The 17532-nt window shown below is 32.7% G+C and overlaps 1 protein-coding gene across 1 annotated transcript in view; it reads left to right on the top strand.

The window, feature by feature from the left end:
• Positions 1-17532, top strand: part of LOC106461970 (adhesion G protein-coupled receptor B3-like) — a 61571-nt gene that overhangs the window by 25980 nt on the left and 18059 nt on the right. Inside the window, exons 7-14 of the mRNA XM_022389087.1 lie at positions 3791-3985; positions 4646-4705; positions 5386-5470; positions 6656-6814; positions 9789-9870; positions 11156-11291; positions 13698-13744; positions 14974-15088. Coding sequence (XP_022244795.1) covers positions 3791-3985; positions 4646-4705; positions 5386-5470; positions 6656-6814; positions 9789-9870; positions 11156-11291; positions 13698-13744; positions 14974-15088 — 879 coding nt within the window. The remainder of the gene's footprint in view (positions 1-3790; positions 3986-4645; positions 4706-5385; positions 5471-6655; positions 6815-9788; positions 9871-11155; positions 11292-13697; positions 13745-14973; positions 15089-17532) is intronic.

Raw genomic sequence — 17532 nt, 5'->3', positions numbered from 1 at the left:
TGTCTATTTACTTGTGACCACTCAGTGTACATTAAATTGCATGAAAATTGTCTCAATTTCCAATAAATTTGGACTTTACTTCAGCACGTCTATCTGTGTTTTACTTTAAAGTGTATGGATGTAGAATAACTTAAGTTTTCTTGTACTTTTTTGTTGTTTTAAAGATGTGAAATACTTCTTTAAAGTCTAGTTTCTTGAATTTAGAAGAAATGGTACTACCTTCCTTCACCCAAAGCTACCTCGATCCTGGTCTGCTCTCTAAGCATTGCTCAAAACAATTTCACTACAGCACACCAGTCTTTATACTCCATCACTTTTGCACCATTTCAGAACATGTGTTGATCATGTGACTATTCTCCACCAGTCATACTGCTCCATCTATACTGGTACAGTTATCTTCCTCAACTATTCTAGAACAATCCTCACTTTCTTGATTGGCATTCTAGTGTGTAAACGTGTGTTTCAACTCACTCTCCATATGACTACAAAATTTTGATTGTGCTTGTTTTCTGTATTCTAATTTGTTCATATGAATTCTAGATTTAATATGGAGGATGATGAAATTCCTGTGACAGTCGACAATGGTTCTGACATGAGTCCCCAGGTCTCAGGGTTGACAATGTCTGCTGGGAAAGTACAGGCTTTAGTTCGTAAGGAGTTCGTGTCTTACATTCAGCTGATGATTTCTTCCTTTCACATTACAATTTTTTTTTCTGAGGATGGATATAACTACTAAGTGGAAATTTCTTTCTAAAGCACCTTCCCCCTGTTAACATGCCTCCATGTGATCTCCTGTGTTAGGTATTGTTCTTTTTCCCAGGAGATTTGTGGTAAGTTTTTCAGCATGTATTCCTCACTCCAAGTAGGTATACCCATGTTTAGTGAGTTTATGTGTGGATTGATCTAATTTTCTCACTCGATAATTTAGGTCTATTGTGTGTTTTCTGCACAGTATTTAGTAAGTTAGCTTTTTATAATTCTTTTACCATCTAAGTTGTTTAGTTTACATTTGCATTTAGAGTTTGATTATTACTTTGTTTTTGTGTAATTTTTGGTATATGTACGGGTTTTGCATGATACTTACTGTTTGAGTAATTGTAACCTTGGCCAATTTTGTGGGTATGCTGGTTTGTTATTCATACTTCTTTTCACTTTTTATGCTAGTCAGTTTGTAAGTTCCTTTTTCTTTACTACTACTCACATCTAATTGGGGATCATATGACTGGTGGAAGGTTGCCATCTGCACAATGTTTCTTCACACCCAATTCATCATCTAACTATGTCTTTAGCCATTTGCCTTAACCGGCCTTTGAAGAAGATCATTCAGGCTGGGATGTGGGCAACTCCCAGTACATTTCTCACACATTATCTGCACGACTTGGCTGTGTCTTCCTCAGGCAGACATCATCTTCCTTCTGTGGTGATTCTACACACATCTGTTTGCCTTTGACTGGGGTAAGTTGAGATATTACTTTTCCTGTATATTTTTAGTTGGTACATATTGGTAATTGGTGTTGCATGGTCATGTTATAATTGCACCAGATATGAATACTCACATGAATTGTACTAGATATAACACTCACTGTTGAGATGGGGTGTTTCTGTAAGACTACTGGCAGCTTGTCCAGTGGTATGTGTATCTATATTTTTCTATACAAAAAGTTACTAGTTTCACTCATAGACCTCATGAGTAAAGCAGATTGGGATTTCTGCCCATCCCTACTAACTTGTGGTTCCTACAATGGGTGTCTGTCTGCTTTTCAAAATAAGGAATTGCAGACACCCATTGCACTGTCTCTGGTGTGTCATTCCTCCTGATTTCCCAATGTGTATTTCTCCCTCCTTCTCTTCTAGTGGAGCACAGGAGTCTTTACCACTTCCGGTTTTCAGTCGCTGGAGTGGTGGACTGTGTAGGTTTCCTCCTGAGTGGGTTTTGAAAAACAAAATAAAACTTTCTAGCCCATGTGTACCCACTCGGCGAGAAGAGAGCTATAGTTGTTATAATCATTACAGTACCGAAGAATGAATTATACAATAATATTCAGTATCCAGGGTGCTTCCCCTATATGTTTATGTCTGAGAAGACTGCACTTGTTGGTCATATATTTCTTATACAAGGTGCTTCTATTGAATGTTTTTTTTTTTGCCCACATGGGCCACACTTGGACTGATGCTATGTATCCAAGGTGCTTCATTCTGAGTATTGCCTGGGCAAACTGCACTTGTTGATATCTGTATCTTATACCAGGCATTTCCACTGGATGTTTTTGCCCAAATGTACCTCACTTGGCATAAGCTGACGTAACCCAAAGTGCTTCCCCTGGATGTTTTTTGTCTGGGCAGATTGCACTTGTTGATATTTATATCTTATGCAAGATACTTGGCCTATTCAAATACATTTCATGGTCTTAAGCTCTAGCCAAGTATGTGATTTCTTTTTTCTCTCAGACTCATTTATTGACACCATACTATGACTCACTATCACTATGTTTGGTACTACATCTTGTTTCTTATGATGGCTCATTATGACATAGATGTGGACAGAGGGCTAGTTATGATGACCCTCACAATTGCACTTATAACAGTAATTTATATCCTTCATAATTCTGTATATCTAAGGCACTTCCCCTGGATGTTTTTCCTGGCAGACTGCACTTGTTGATCTCTATATCTTATACAGGGCATTTCCACTGGATGTTTTGCCCTGATAGACTGCATTTGGCTTAATCTTATGTAATCCAAGGCACTTCACTTGACACATACCTATAAGGGAAAGTGGCTGAATACACACAAGCCTTTCCTTGTTTGTCAATGCCATACTGATTCATGTCATACTTATCCAGCACTTGATACATTGATTCAGTACTGTATGTCTCTTTGTGCCTGTCAATTCAATTCCACCACAACTGTGTTACTGTATTGATTGCTGGGCAAAGAGTACACCTGTTCCAGAAGTAGTGCTGTACCCTACTAGTGTGCTTTCTTTTCATATTCTAGCATACTCATTCCTTCAGTGCAGTCTCTTTCTGCTTGATTTGTGATTGATGCACTTTCACCAGCCCTCCACATTGGCAATGTGGGATTCTAGCTTTGGGTAAGTGTAGGTAGTACTATTTCAGTTGACATTTACTTACTCTAAAAGTGTATTTCCAATAGGTACTTACCTCTTTTCACCCACATCCCACCCTTCCTCCCCATTGAAGTGCTGGTGTGTATGGTTTGTGCCTGCCAATTCTCAAAAGTGAGGATTGTTCTAGAATAGCAGAGGGAGCTAGCTGTGCCAGTATAGATGGCAGAATATGATTAGTGGAGAGTAGTCACATGATCAGCACGTGTTCTGAAATGGTGCAAAAGTGATGGAGTATAAAAACTGGTGAACTGTAGCGAAATGTTTTTTAGTAATGCTTAGAATGCAGACCAGGATCAAGATAGCTTTGGGTGAGTGGATTAAGTACCTATCGGAAATACATTTTCAGAGTAAGAAAATGTTAATTTTTGGTCTAAATTGATTACCTTACAGTATCTGTCTATATGAACACAGTTTCCATGTCAGTAAGACACAGCAAAAGATATAAAGTAGGTACTAAATAGTTAATTCTGTTGAGACTAAAATTGATGTAAAACTGTTTAGTGATTTTGTCACCTTAGACAATTGCCAACTGAACTACCTGCTGAGCCAATCCATGACTATAAGTTTTGATTTACCTGAAATATACTGTGTTTCAATTGTTGGTAGGGTATAGATAATTTGACCTATAAAACTGAATGAATAATTTTTTTATTTTTTTAGTTTAGAACTTTGGAGATTGGTTATATCCAGAACAATCTTTCTTTTATCTTGGCTGAACTAAACCAGTATTTACAAAGAAGAGCTGAGAGAATGTATCCAGGTGAAGGAGAACCTGTGGTTGACCTCTTGAAGGATATTGATACATTTTTACACAAACAATTTGTTCATAAGGGCCACATTGATGATGATACAGAGGTGAGCTACAAAGAAGTCAAAAGACTGAAAAATCAAGGTGTTGAGTTTACACTACAAAAACAAACAGGTTCCAATAGCAATTGCTAAATAGTTTTTTTAATATCCATGATATGAAGGGTACAATTTAAGGCCTGTTTAATTTAATTTTTTTTTCTTTTGGTCTTTACATGGTCTAGAATGTTTATATAGGTTATGTAAAATGTTCAATTTCAAATTACTAAGTAATAGTTAACTTATTACTGTTTTGTTTCTTTTTTCATTTAGAAAATACAATTTTTTTTAAAGCATGTAACAAATTCCCAAGCAAAAATTGCTGAAAAAAAGGATTTAGTCTCATTAAACTTGGCTGTAATGGTTGGCACAGGAGTACACTGTAAAGGCATTTACACAGTAGTATAATTAAGGCATTTCACAGACACTAGTACCACAATAGCAAACTTACAATTATATGCATTTTTAGGATAGCTGGAGATTTTCTTTATTAAAGTACATCACAAGGGCCACCTTCGAAAAATATCAGATTAAAGGAATTAATTTAATAACATTATAAAATGCAAGTTTTTATGATATTATTAAATTAAAACTATAAGTTAGCATTATGCACATATTAGATTATTTGTTGGCATTAACTTACATTTTATGGGATTTACTTTTCATTAGCTGATACTGGACATTGTTTCTCGTCTACTGACATATCCGCACCTGATTCAGAAACAGTCAGTAAGTATAATCATTCGTAAATACACAACACCATGTAAAATAATCTAAAATATCAATATTATGTAACAACAAGTTTGTATGTAAAACTTTTGAACACCTTTATGTGTCTTCTTTAGTTCAAGTTTTGTTTGTAAAAGAAATAATGCTATTTTTATACACATGAGAAATCTTGATCATCAAAACAATTGGAAATCAGCCAAAATAATAAAGCTAGAAATTATGTCAAAAGAAGAATTGTTGAAAGCTTGCTAATCCACAGCTTGTCAAACTTTAACATCTCTGATGGGCACTTTAAACCGAACGTCTTATACCCTGAAATAACTTGAAACTATGAAAAAAAAGCGCTGTGTGTGTGTTTCTTTTCCAAACAATAATTGGACTGAAGAGGATGGTTGAAAATGTCGAAACATTTTTCCATATAAACCAGTTGTTCTGTAGTAGCGATCTTAACTTTATTTTAGAATCTGTAAGTTTTTAAAATACTGTATGAATTGCATTGAGGTGTTGTAAAATTATGCATGTTACCTAGATAGTTAAGAGTCATGTAACACTAATTCTAAAATATTTTAACAGCCTTACAATAGTTCAAATTGCTCAGCTAATAAAGTTTCAAGCTATTTCCCTTACACATATTTTTCATATTAGATATGATAAAAATGTATTCTTTTTAATACTTTTAGAGGCTTTCCAAGATTCATCAGCTAGTCTTAAATCGTGGTTTGATGACACCTGGTGATGTGCAACTTTTTCATAGAGATACCTTGGGTAAGTACAGTGGTAAAAAATACTAATATGAAAATTTTGTTTTAGTACTAGAAAGTCAGTAATTGATGAAAGAAGGTATAATAAGATTTATTTAGCTGAAAAGTTGACCATTTTTACCTCTGCTTACAATGATTTTAACCATTTTTGTATTTTTCTATTCTGTGAAGGATTTTCTGTTGTAACAGGTTATTTTCTCCTTTTTTACTTATGAATATCATTAAATAGTTAGCTTATGTAAGGATTTGTTCCCACAAACATCATTCTTTTATTACAATATCATCATGCTTTATAATGGATGTGGTAATAGTCCAAAGTAATTTGTAGCGTTAGTGAATGTCTAACTGTGGAATTAAAAAATGATATGTTTCAAAAAATATCTTGTAAAAACTAATTATCATCCAGCAGTTCTCATAAATAATCTTATAAATAAGTGGGACTTTTTAAAGCCTCAAGGAATAAAGCTTTCTTAGTTGAAGATGACTTCTTCTTTACCAAAATTTATATTTATATCTCCTAGTCTTATTGCCATTAAATATGAAATAGAAATGATGCTTCAACACAATCAATTCCCTTAATATTTTTAAACACCCCAATCAGATCCCCTCTAACTATTTTTTTATTCAAGAGAAAACAAGTTTAGAGATCTTACCCTATTCCCATATCATAACTTTTCCATCCTAGGTATCATTCTAGTAGCCCTACTCTGAACCACTTCCAACAATTCATTGTCCATTGTAAGGTAAGGAGCCCAAGACTGAGCACAATACTCCAAATGTGGCCTAACCAATGACCTATACAATGCCATTATAACCTCTTTAGACTTATATTTGTTATTTGTGTTGACATAACCTAAAATCCTATTTATCCTGAGATTAGCAACAACATATTGCTTGGATTGCTTCAGAGACTGCTCAACCAGAACATCAAAATCTTTTTTCTTCCATAACTCTGTTTAGGTTATTCCCATCAAACTTATACTTATATTGAAACTGTGATATTATATATGCATTACCTTACATTTACTATAATTAAAAGCCATCTGCCATTTATTCATCCAACTCACTAAATAATCCAAATCCATTTGTAAGGCAGTAGCATTCTCCTTATAGCCAACAAAACCCATCTATTTATTTTGTTTATTATTATATTTATACTTCTGTTCATCACAAAAGTTTCTTTTTTTAGTTCTTGAGAAGAAACAAGTGGTAGGGGGCGGTGTGCACATTCTTTCATTTCCCAATCTTGCAGCACCAAATGTGGATTTAACTCGGGAAGGTGGCTGGAGGTCTAAGTGGTTAAAAGACAAGTTGAACTTAACTGTTGACTTTGTTCAGTTTCTGCCAGGTTTGGAACTATTTGTGGATTTGTTTTAAAATGATTTTTTAATCTTTAAAAATGATTGATCAACTGACAGAATTTCAACTCTTTTATCCAAGCATTTCTGCTGATTGCTACTTAAATATTTATAACTATTACAAAACACTTTGAATGTTATACCTTTTATCAGCAAGTGATTGCTATAGATTTTTAGCTGTTAAGTGTTTAAGTTGAAAACAGACAGAAAGTACAGTGAGCTAAAACAAGTAATATGTGTACATATATTAAAAGACTGAAGACTTTTAGCACATAAATTTGTTGAAAATGAGTGAATGCTTCAATCAGATATAGTTTTTTTCTTATCTAAAAAGTGTAAAAAGATTTTATAAGTACATACACATGGAACAATATATGCCATCTAATACATCATTTCATTGTACTTATAAAATTGCTGAACAATTTTTAAAGTTGAAATTAATTACGACAAGTGCCATTCCAGAACAGATATGTCAAAACTTGAATTATATGGATGTTTTTTAGTTTTAATTTTTTGGAACAAATTTAATGCCTTTTATTTTTGTCAAATTCCAAGAAAGTTAATTGATATTTTGGTGTGCAGGGATGCAATCAAAGAGGGACTTTTTGGGGCTTAAACTATCACAACATGTGCCTTAGCCTTCCCTTTACCTACTGCACTCAATCAAAAGTGCTTACTCTTTAAGTTGGTTCACTTCTAAATACTACAGTATGTGTGCTAACAATATGTAGAGTGCAGCCCCCTCAGTTTTTTGCCTAGCTTATTCACTCACCAAGAAGGAGCTCCTCCCCCTAGAGGTATACATCTGTTTTTATGTTGTTTTATTTTTGCACATAATCCCAATTTTTCTTAATTATACCTAAAACTAGCATTAAAGTATTCAGATATGTATTTATATTGTTATTCATTAACTTGTTATTATTAATTTTTTCATGTATTTTTATCACTTTTAATTAACTTTAATATAAAAGCTACTTATTTTTGAATTAAGGTAGAAGGTAAACAATTTTTTAGTAAAAGCTATTGCAAAAGAATATTACATAAAAGTAAGATAACTAATGTGTTATTGCCACAGAATAAGCATTCATGGTTTTCCATATAGTGTTTAAGGTAGATTACTATTCTAAAAAAAATATCAACCAGCATCCTCTCATTTATATGCTAAGTTAATCTTATCAGCAACAAATAATGTTTGCAGATGATATTCTGGGCTACTTATAAGTGCCTAAAATATGAAATAAATGTAAATTTATTTAATTTGATTGTAATGTTGTGTTGAGTACCCCAGAAAGGGAAGGTTTAATTTTTGACTTTTGAAGAGCATGATTCAAGATGTTCTGGCTAATTGTTAAGATGGAGGACACTGGGCCTTTAAGAGGGGCTAATTTTACTGGAATAGCAGGCATAGAAAGCATGGTTTTAATTATGTAGTGCTCTAGCTGTTAGTGTAAACAGGCTGAACATGCAAGATTGTCTTAGATAAGTCTGATTGAAGTTAGAGACTGGTACGTGTATAATGCTGTTATGTTAAATTATGCTATTGGTCATGGAATATATATAGGAGATAAATGCTTACTGCTATGGTTTTAGACCAAGATCAAGTTTTTCTAAGCTAGGATCAGAATTCTAGTCACTATTAGTGCTTTAGTTACTAGTTACTACTCTTGTTCATTGAATGTATTTTGTGTTTATTTTAGTAAATTTCTTTAATTTTTAGGGCCATTCATCTTAAGGTAACTTAATTTTTATTCTGTTTTAATTAAACAGTATGGTTATTAATTTTATGAAATATATGTTCTCACACATTAAAACTATAAAATGTTTCTGTAAACTAAGTAAAATATAGTAAAAGTTTCTGCCTGTGTTAGTACAGCTTATTTAGTTTCAGGAATCAAAAATAAATTTCTATAGATTTTCTACAGTTCAAAAGGTAGCATGGAATTTTCTGTGGATTTTATTCATTAAAGTATATGAATTGTAGCAGCTTTGATAAAGTATTTGTTCTAAGTCTGATTATTTACTAAAGTAAATTATATTATGTTATATTTGTTACATCATTAAATTATTTATTGTTATATTTGCTATGTGAATGTTTATTGTATATCTTTTGTCAATAGAAAAAATATATAAGCCAGAAATCAACAATGAAAATTGATAATCAGTGTGTTAGCAAAATTACAGAATGTAGTATTGATATAAGAAATAACAAATAATTAATCTATCATTAGGTTACATAAAATATATTCAAAATATATATATGTGTGTTTTGGTTACTGAAATACTGTGTTAATGAAAAGTATCAACCTTAAAATATTAAAGTTTTAGTTCCTTATATTACTGAAAGATAAAGGTATGAATTGAAAGTAGTAACTTTAGTTTATACTGAGTTGTTTGAAGACTGATATATATATATATACATCATGAGATTTATTAACCATAATTTTGCCACTTTATAGACAGAGATATTATGTTGTTAACATGGTTAATAGCCTTTAAATGGTCACTAATTAAGTAATATTTTTAAAGTTAGTATTTTGTATTACTTTTTAACCCTATGTTTTGGCTGCAAATCTCCTCTCATCTTCTGAGGAACTCTGAGATATTCTGGTCATTAACTGACCAAATATAAACTTAAAGAACCTCTATGGTGTTGGAGAGAGTTAACTGAGAATTCAAGTTTCAACAAAACAAACTTTAAAAGAATGTTGATAATTGTATTTCATTTGTGAAAGTATGATTTAGGATTAATACTTAAAGAAAATACTGAATTGATTTATCAACATTTAGAGAATAATTTTATGTTATTTGTATGTTGTATGAATTATGAAGGGTTGAAAAATTCGGTATTATTTCAAACTTTAATAAGTGATATTAAATAATAGATCCTTTGAATTTGAAACCCTTGTAATTTTTTATCTACCAGTTTAAGCATCAAAATCTAATGTTTTAAATTTTTCCTAACAGTGAGAGAAAATGTAACCATAGCCACTGTTTTCTACAGAAACTTGTCATTATTTTTACCTCCAAGAATCCTAGCCAAAAGAGAGTAAGTCTACTTTTATACAAGTTGAAACATAAGCTATTTATGATTTGTTATTCCTCTTCAGTGTTCAGTACTAAATGTTTTGAGAGGATAATTTAATTTAATTAATAAAAAAATTAAGAGAAAGATGGTTCACATTTTAAGCTAGTCTATTTTTTATATAGTTAGTAATTTTACAATATAATGAAATATATAAAACTCAAAAAGATTTAATCTGTCATGCTGAGTATTGGAAGTTTGAATATTGTCTCCTTGTCATCATTCCATCTGGATGTCATAAAATATAATTTAACCAGCATTTTTCTGTTACAGATGTGAAGTCCACGCTATGGTAATATTGAAATTCATTTCAGATACCAAAACTAAAAATGTTGATTTGAATAATTAGCTAACTAGGTATTATATGGTGTATCATAAATGACTGATATAAAGAGAGATGATGCTACTCAGTGTTTAGCAGTGGAAAATGTGGCTGTATATTCTCCTTTATATCTCCTTATTTATTTCACTCTCTGAACAAGTGATATTCAGTGTTTAAAATATCATTGTACCCAAGGGCTACAAAATACTCACTTGTACCCCCTCTCAACATTGAGTCCCTAGATCATCCTTGGACATAAGTAACATCTCAATGAAAAGTATTTAGACTGTGCCAAATTTGCCTTATTTTTGATATTATTAGTACTGGATAACTTACACTCATGAAAAATTTTAAGTTTTCAAAAATAATATTTAGAACTTGTATAGTATTGTTACAATTGTTGCACTATCCTATTTTTTTCTTGCTTTTGTTTTTTTTAATTGACTTCATCCTCTTACTTCGTATTGTAATTACTCTTTGCAAAATGTTGGATCTCTAGAAATTTGAAACTTTTTTACTTAATATTTTACCTTGTTTAGTATAGCTTGCTGAAGATGGAATATGTACATTCCAAAAGATTCAAGAATCAAATGTTTGTTGTAGTTGCAGTCATTCTATTGTTCATCATTAAACTTGGATTCCCATAGAATGAATCTGTTGCTAATATTTATACATGGAACTGAAAACTGAATATATTTTCTGTAGATATTATCTTCATTTCATTGTAATCTGAATAACAGCCTTAATGCAGAAGTGTTTATAGTTTATTATATTGTAATCTGAATAATGGCCTTAGAAATGCATGAACAATTAAACCATTTTTGAACAGCTGTAATATTAAAACCATACTATTGTTAGACTTGAAGAATTAGTAATATTTCTTTATTTCAGATCAAAAAAAATGAAATTTTGTTAAATTTCTCACAGATCAGAAGACCTGGGGGTACATCAGCTTTATTCACGAGTAGTGGGCATAGCTATGATGGTGGGAAGGAATATCACTAAGCTCAAAGATGGTGCTGTAAAAATAAGATTAAGTTTACAGCCTAACGAGGAAACTGTGGTATGTATATTAATATTATTTAACGTAAAGAGTAAATAAAAGAAATGTCAGATATACAGTTTCTGTTCTTCTTTTGATTGTGCTGTGTAAATGAAGTGTCCAAGTTATGTGCAAATACTGCAAACTTTTCAGCAAAAGCACTGATTAATTCATACAGCTCTTTTGAAGAGAACATTTGTTGATAACTGTACTGTATTATACTATTTTAATTCTTGTTACTGATTAAACTAGTAATTTCAAAACAGATTTTTTTGCCTCAAGTTTATTTTCAATGCCCACTATATGAAACAAAATTATATCATTCTTTGATAGATTGTTTAGGCAGAGTATTCATGATGAAACCTAGTTGAATGGAGGGCAACTGCCTGTTATTTACGTCCTCTTACTTGTTTCTACAACAGGCAGTTGCTGTTTATTCAGCCAAGTTTCATTAAGATTATATCAGTGTTGATGGTCAGCATTGTGCATGTAACATTATTAAAAACATATTAAATAACTATAACATAATTCACTGTCAGTGGTGTAGGACGAAGTTACAAAGTGGGGTTGCTTGGCTAGACATACAGATTTTACAATGAGACATTGAAAGTATATGGGGATGCTAAAAGCAGCTCCCATGCTGTCAAAGGCAGTTTAATCTAAGGGGGTCTAGGAGCATGCCCCCCCCAGAAAACTAATATAATAATATAACTTACAGTTGCTATAAAAATCAAACATGTAAAAGTGGGGATTCCAATGCCTCTGGCTGTTAGAGATATGTACAAAAAGCCAAATGCTTACATGTACACAATGAAAATCAATATACTGTACTTTATGTTTTTAAAATGTCATATAAAGATTAAAAATCATTATTATATAATGTTTACAATTAGATATATAATTATAATGAACTTTTTTATGTACAGTATATCAGTACGTAGTTGGTCTTTTTCCTTGTTTCTCTTTATTTTTTCTTTGATAAAAGCTTCATGCATGATAAAGACATTACAAGATATTTTAACACATCCCTCAAGAGCCAAGGAGTGTCTTTACACTACAATTTGTTGAATATTAAAAGTAAGTTCAATCCAGAAACTCCCAAAGAGGGTGGTTTTGGACATATCTTTTCGAGACAAGTTTTTGTTTGTTAATTGATAAATTTTTAAGTGAAATACAACATCCTCATGTCTCCATACTAGTTGGTACTAAGGTCTACCCTCTGGGAGCAAATTCAGTATATATCAATAAAGCCACATTCTCAGCATCATTAATTAAGCAATTGTTAACCTTTTATGCTTCTGCTAACACCTTTTTATGTTTAGCTTTCAATTGAGGTACGAATGATTTCACCTGTGATGCGGTAGGGAAGGTCAAAGCATCACGATAGTTGGCAGTAGGATGAGCAGACAGGAACATTTGGAAAGCAGCTACAGGCATAATATTGTACTCGGCTTGCTGCACATTATCTACCGAGGTGGTTCTAAACAGTTCCTAAATACCTTTGCATGTCATTTGGAGACTTCCATGCTTCTTGTGCTTGGCCGTTAAGCTCATGATTTCAGTCACCTTACCACTCAGAATCACTTTTCACAGTTCCAATGCTAAAATAGTGCAGGAAATGTTTTCTTTTTAGCCAATAAACATGTCCAAAAAATTTCAGTTCATATTAAGAAAACCAGATTGGGTAGTTTTTTTTTCAACAAAAATGTCTCCCACTGGCTTATGAGGGGCTTGTTAAAAAACTTAAACCTTTTTTTTTCCTATAATGAAAAATAAGTGATAAAATGTCACAACAGGGCAGTAAAGATTCTTGGAAAATGTGCTTTGGAGAAATTTTACACACAAACTTCACTATTATCAACTGGAACAGCTCCATGATATATTTTATTTTTCTGGTGAGACCTTCCATCATCTATAACCTTACTGGAAACTGACTAGTTAAAAAAAAGCAATTAATAAACATGCACATTATACAGTTGTTATCAACAAAAAGCAAAAGAATTTATGTTAAAGAAAAAACATGTCTGAAAATCACCTGTTTTGGGGGACCAGTATGTTTTTTTTATCTTAATATAAAAAGAAGTTTCTATTGTGGTAATAGATATATTACCATATCATATTTCATATATATATACGTTAAGTAGGTAACATTGGATTATGTTCTCTAATATTAACTAGATATAAAAGACATTTGTAATCAGTTAGATTTATATGGTATGTATTATCATTACTTATACTTTTATATCTGAAACATATTAGTTTACTTTTATTTTTGATTAGAAAAGCTCAAATTACCTAAATACACATATTTATGTATCTTATTTTGTTATTTGTACATTTCTGGATAGACATAAGTTGTGCACATTTTTGAGATTTATTATTTTCCATTTATTATATCAAATGATATAAACACTGCTGTGCTTACAGGACTCGGCTCATATCCTGACATGTGGACGTATTGATTATTCACAAGAGTAAGTAGTAAAACTTAAGTTTTCATTCAGTTTTCACACCTTTCTTTCTCTTTAAGGAAACAAAACATTTACTATGACTAGTGTAATTATTCAGTTTGTATCAAAACTAAATCTTTTTTTATGTAAACCAGATATATGTGTTATCTGTCTGTCTTGGATGAAACTTTGCTCCATTTTTCAACATCATAAGGGGAAGTTCTTAGCAAAGTTTTATGACAGTTGCTTCTGTTATAAAGAAGTTTATTTAATGCATGCATCCACTGTTTTTAAGAAATAAGTCAATAACAGCTATATTTCATACTAAGATGAAAAATGTTATAAAATAGACCTTTTCTAAAATTAAAAAATAGTAGGACCTTATTTTATAACATTGTTTCTTAAATTGCTTCCTTAATGGAGAAATGTTGCTTCTTTTTAATAACTTACATTAATTTTGAACTTCAATTATTATCAACAAAATTTTTTTTTTTTAAATAAAACTTCTAAAATTGTGGTAAAGTGAGTAACGCACAATTTAATTGTGAGTCATCCTAGTTGAGAATCATTGTGATATTTCAGAAGAAAAGTTATTTTTTTCTGCTGGAGAATCCAAGCATATGATATGAATTGAAATGTCTTTCGTGTGGAGTTTGTTGCATACAATTTGCAGGAATTCTGTATTAACTTGATCTTTTTAAGTTACACAAGTATTTTTTTTACTTCAGTATGAGTATAAAGTAATCAAAAACATTGAAAATCACAAATGGCAAACACTGCCTAATGGAAAAGTGACTTATCATGGAGAAAGTCTGAAACTTTGAGGAAGAAATTGAAACATCAGAATGCAGGATTCAGAAAGAAAGAGCAAAAAAGAGATAGGCTTGCTCACCAAGTTATGATGCAAGATCCAGTGAGAAGAAGTCAGGAAAAAACCTGAAATACCAAATCACATCAAATTGCTTGCCATGATGCAATTAGAAGCAAGGAGCAATTTTATAACAGTAAAGCACACCGTTCAGCTCGTCAAAGACATGACCTAACAGCCGTCCATAGGGTGGCATTTTTGCTGGCTATATATAAGAGCTAACCGAGTGATTCATGATCCATTTGTTTGTACATAGAGGTGATAGGACATCATGTTAATGATATGAAGTTTTAATAGCAAAGAATTATATGTATGAAGAAGAACTTTGGTTTATGTTTCTATTAATAATATTTATATTATTCTTGTAATGTTTCTGTTAATATAGAACATTTCAGTATTTCCTTGATGGCTGTCATCGGGTTAGCATAGGAAAGCAGGTGGTGTGTCTTTGTGATCAGATTGGAACTTTCACCTTGTTGCTTTCATCAGCTCCAACAATGGTAGGTCTTAATATTTCTCGAGTAGTTGGAAATTCTATAAAAGTTTTTGTTTTCAATTATATAAAATTTTGTGTGATTGTATATTAGAATGGATGTTATAAGAACACAAATTAATTTAACAGTGTATTTTTAGGTAGAAAATAAATAAGCAACAGTAAGTTCTTGGTGTTCTGTTGTGAATGATTATTGGTCAGTTTTCTGAAATGATAACGCATTTCTGCACACAGAAAACTTACCTTCCTCCCATGTCTGTTTAAGAGACTTGCATGCCACTAGCCTTGAATCAGCAACTTCTACCTGATTTTAAATGTTTTAACATGAACTGTGCAGGTGCATGATGATGTCATCATGCTAAGTACAAGTCACCATCATTTGAGAATTCATGATAAAATTTAAAGCTTTTGAAGCAAAAGCCAAAAAAAAAACGAAAATCAAAGTTTTATTAACAATGCAAACCTAATAAAAAAAATTGAACTCAGACGAAAAATTTAAACATTTGTTCACTACAATGCTGAGGAGAAGAATGAAGTTATCATGAGTACATGTGTTTGGGGGAGTTACTGTGCATGGAGGGTATGCCGCCATCCCATTGGTGGTGGACTTTTATTGTTCTGTGCAAGTAACATTAATCACACACATGCCTTATTTGTCCTATAGCTTCTGGAGGCTTGTTAAATGTTGAGGACATTGTTCAGTGTGTTGTGGATTACCACATGCTTATTGGGTCTCCTACTCCCATCCCATCTGTTGGAAATGATCTGTTGGATTAGGAATTCCACCTGGTATGCTTTTGGTAGTGACTTAACATTCATAAACGACCTTAACCTTCTAATCTGTTTCTGGATTTCATTCTCAGGTACGTTCCTTTTCTTATCTTGTGCCTGTGTCCTTTATTATGTCTTGTTTTTTATTCCATGATCCACACTTCTTGGGGTATACCTTATCAATCCTCTTTGCTTGTTATCAGGATTTATACTATTACCTTTCTCTAATAGCTCCTCTCTCTCTCACACATTTAAATACCTCTTCTCCCTCACATTCGTAACTTTTTTTGCCCTTACTTGTAGACTTTCTTCCTTCCCATTTCTCGATTTCCTATTGTTTGCATCTATTTGGCCAACTTGGTGATCAAACCTCATACCTTTTATTTTAATCTCCATTCCACATTTTCACATTATCGTCTTTTTCTCACTATCATCCTGTATTCCCTTTTGTCTGAGGCACTTCACTATGCTGTAGATGGGTTTCTTGTGGACATTCATTCCCTTCTCTCTGCCAACTTAGCCTGTTCCACTTCTTCTGCTCTATCCTACCTCCTTCTTTTGTTCTCCTGATGTTTGGATTTGTTGAATTGGGTTACATTCCTCTTTATTGTACTCCTTCAGCTTCCTTTCTTTGTCTGGATGTCTTTAGTAGCGTGTTTTCCTCCTTGGTGACCTTGACTGATGTTATATGGCTTCAGTCTTCATTATCTTTCCAAGTTTTTCTTCTTTATCAACCTTGCCCTTTGCTTTTGTTCCTTGAATGGATTGGTCTACCCCTCATCTTCCAGTTCCAAGCCTTCCTTTTATTTTTATCCTCCCTCTACTAAATGTCTAATTCATTGCTCTCCTCATCAATTACTATCATGTTACATCCAGCCCTGTGGGTACCCATCTCTTCCTTTTCTCCTGCTGTTGGTTTCAATTTCTGCTGACAGTCATTTTTCATTTATCTGCCACTCTCTCTCCTCACTACTCTTTGCTTCTTTTTCCATTTTCTTTTCTCCTTCCAACCTTGTCTATGGTATTTTTCAACTGGTCTGCAGTTGATCATGTTCAATGTGTCAGACACCTTCATACACATCTCTCTTGACCCATTCTCTTTCTGTTTTCTATGTTCCATCCATTGGACTTGCACCTTCCATTTCCTTACTCTTCTGTTCTAAATGGCATTGGCCCACTTATATTCATTTGTATCAAGAGGGCCTTCCCTCGCCATATTCAAGGCCTGGGGTTGGCATTCTTTCTTTCCTTGGATGATTGGCCTCTTTTGACACATTCTCAGATAGTATCCTCTTATTACACATCCTTTTCTTTTACAGGAGGCTACTTGGCTGGAATGGCTTGTCATGAGATATATGTCTTTTCTCACACCCATTCAATATTTGGTACTTCTGGGTGTTTTCTTGGTCTCTTGTCTCAACTGAGTTCAGCCTTATCATCTTCTCCTGTGAGCTATGGCATATCAAGTCACCAAGATTTGTGCTTCACATTCTCATCTGGCACAAGGGGTTCTTTTACTTTTGGGTATTCTGGCTTTTCTGGAACCCCTCATTCCTTTGGGATATGTACATATGTGCGTCCTTCAGTGCACCTTGCTGATCGAAAGGATTTATTCCCGGATTCCATGAAAATTTAGGTGGGAGTTGCCTCTAAGGCTATTGGCCTACAGATCTCTTTGGC

This window comes from Limulus polyphemus, unplaced genomic scaffold (genome assembly GCF_000517525.1).
Source record: "Limulus polyphemus unplaced genomic scaffold, Limulus_polyphemus-2.1.2 Scaffold1068, whole genome shotgun sequence".
Taxonomy (NCBI): Eukaryota; Metazoa; Arthropoda; class Merostomata; order Xiphosura; family Limulidae; genus Limulus; species Limulus polyphemus.
Note: the sequence above shows the minus strand (reverse complement) of the source record. Positions and strands in the feature narration are given on the sequence as shown.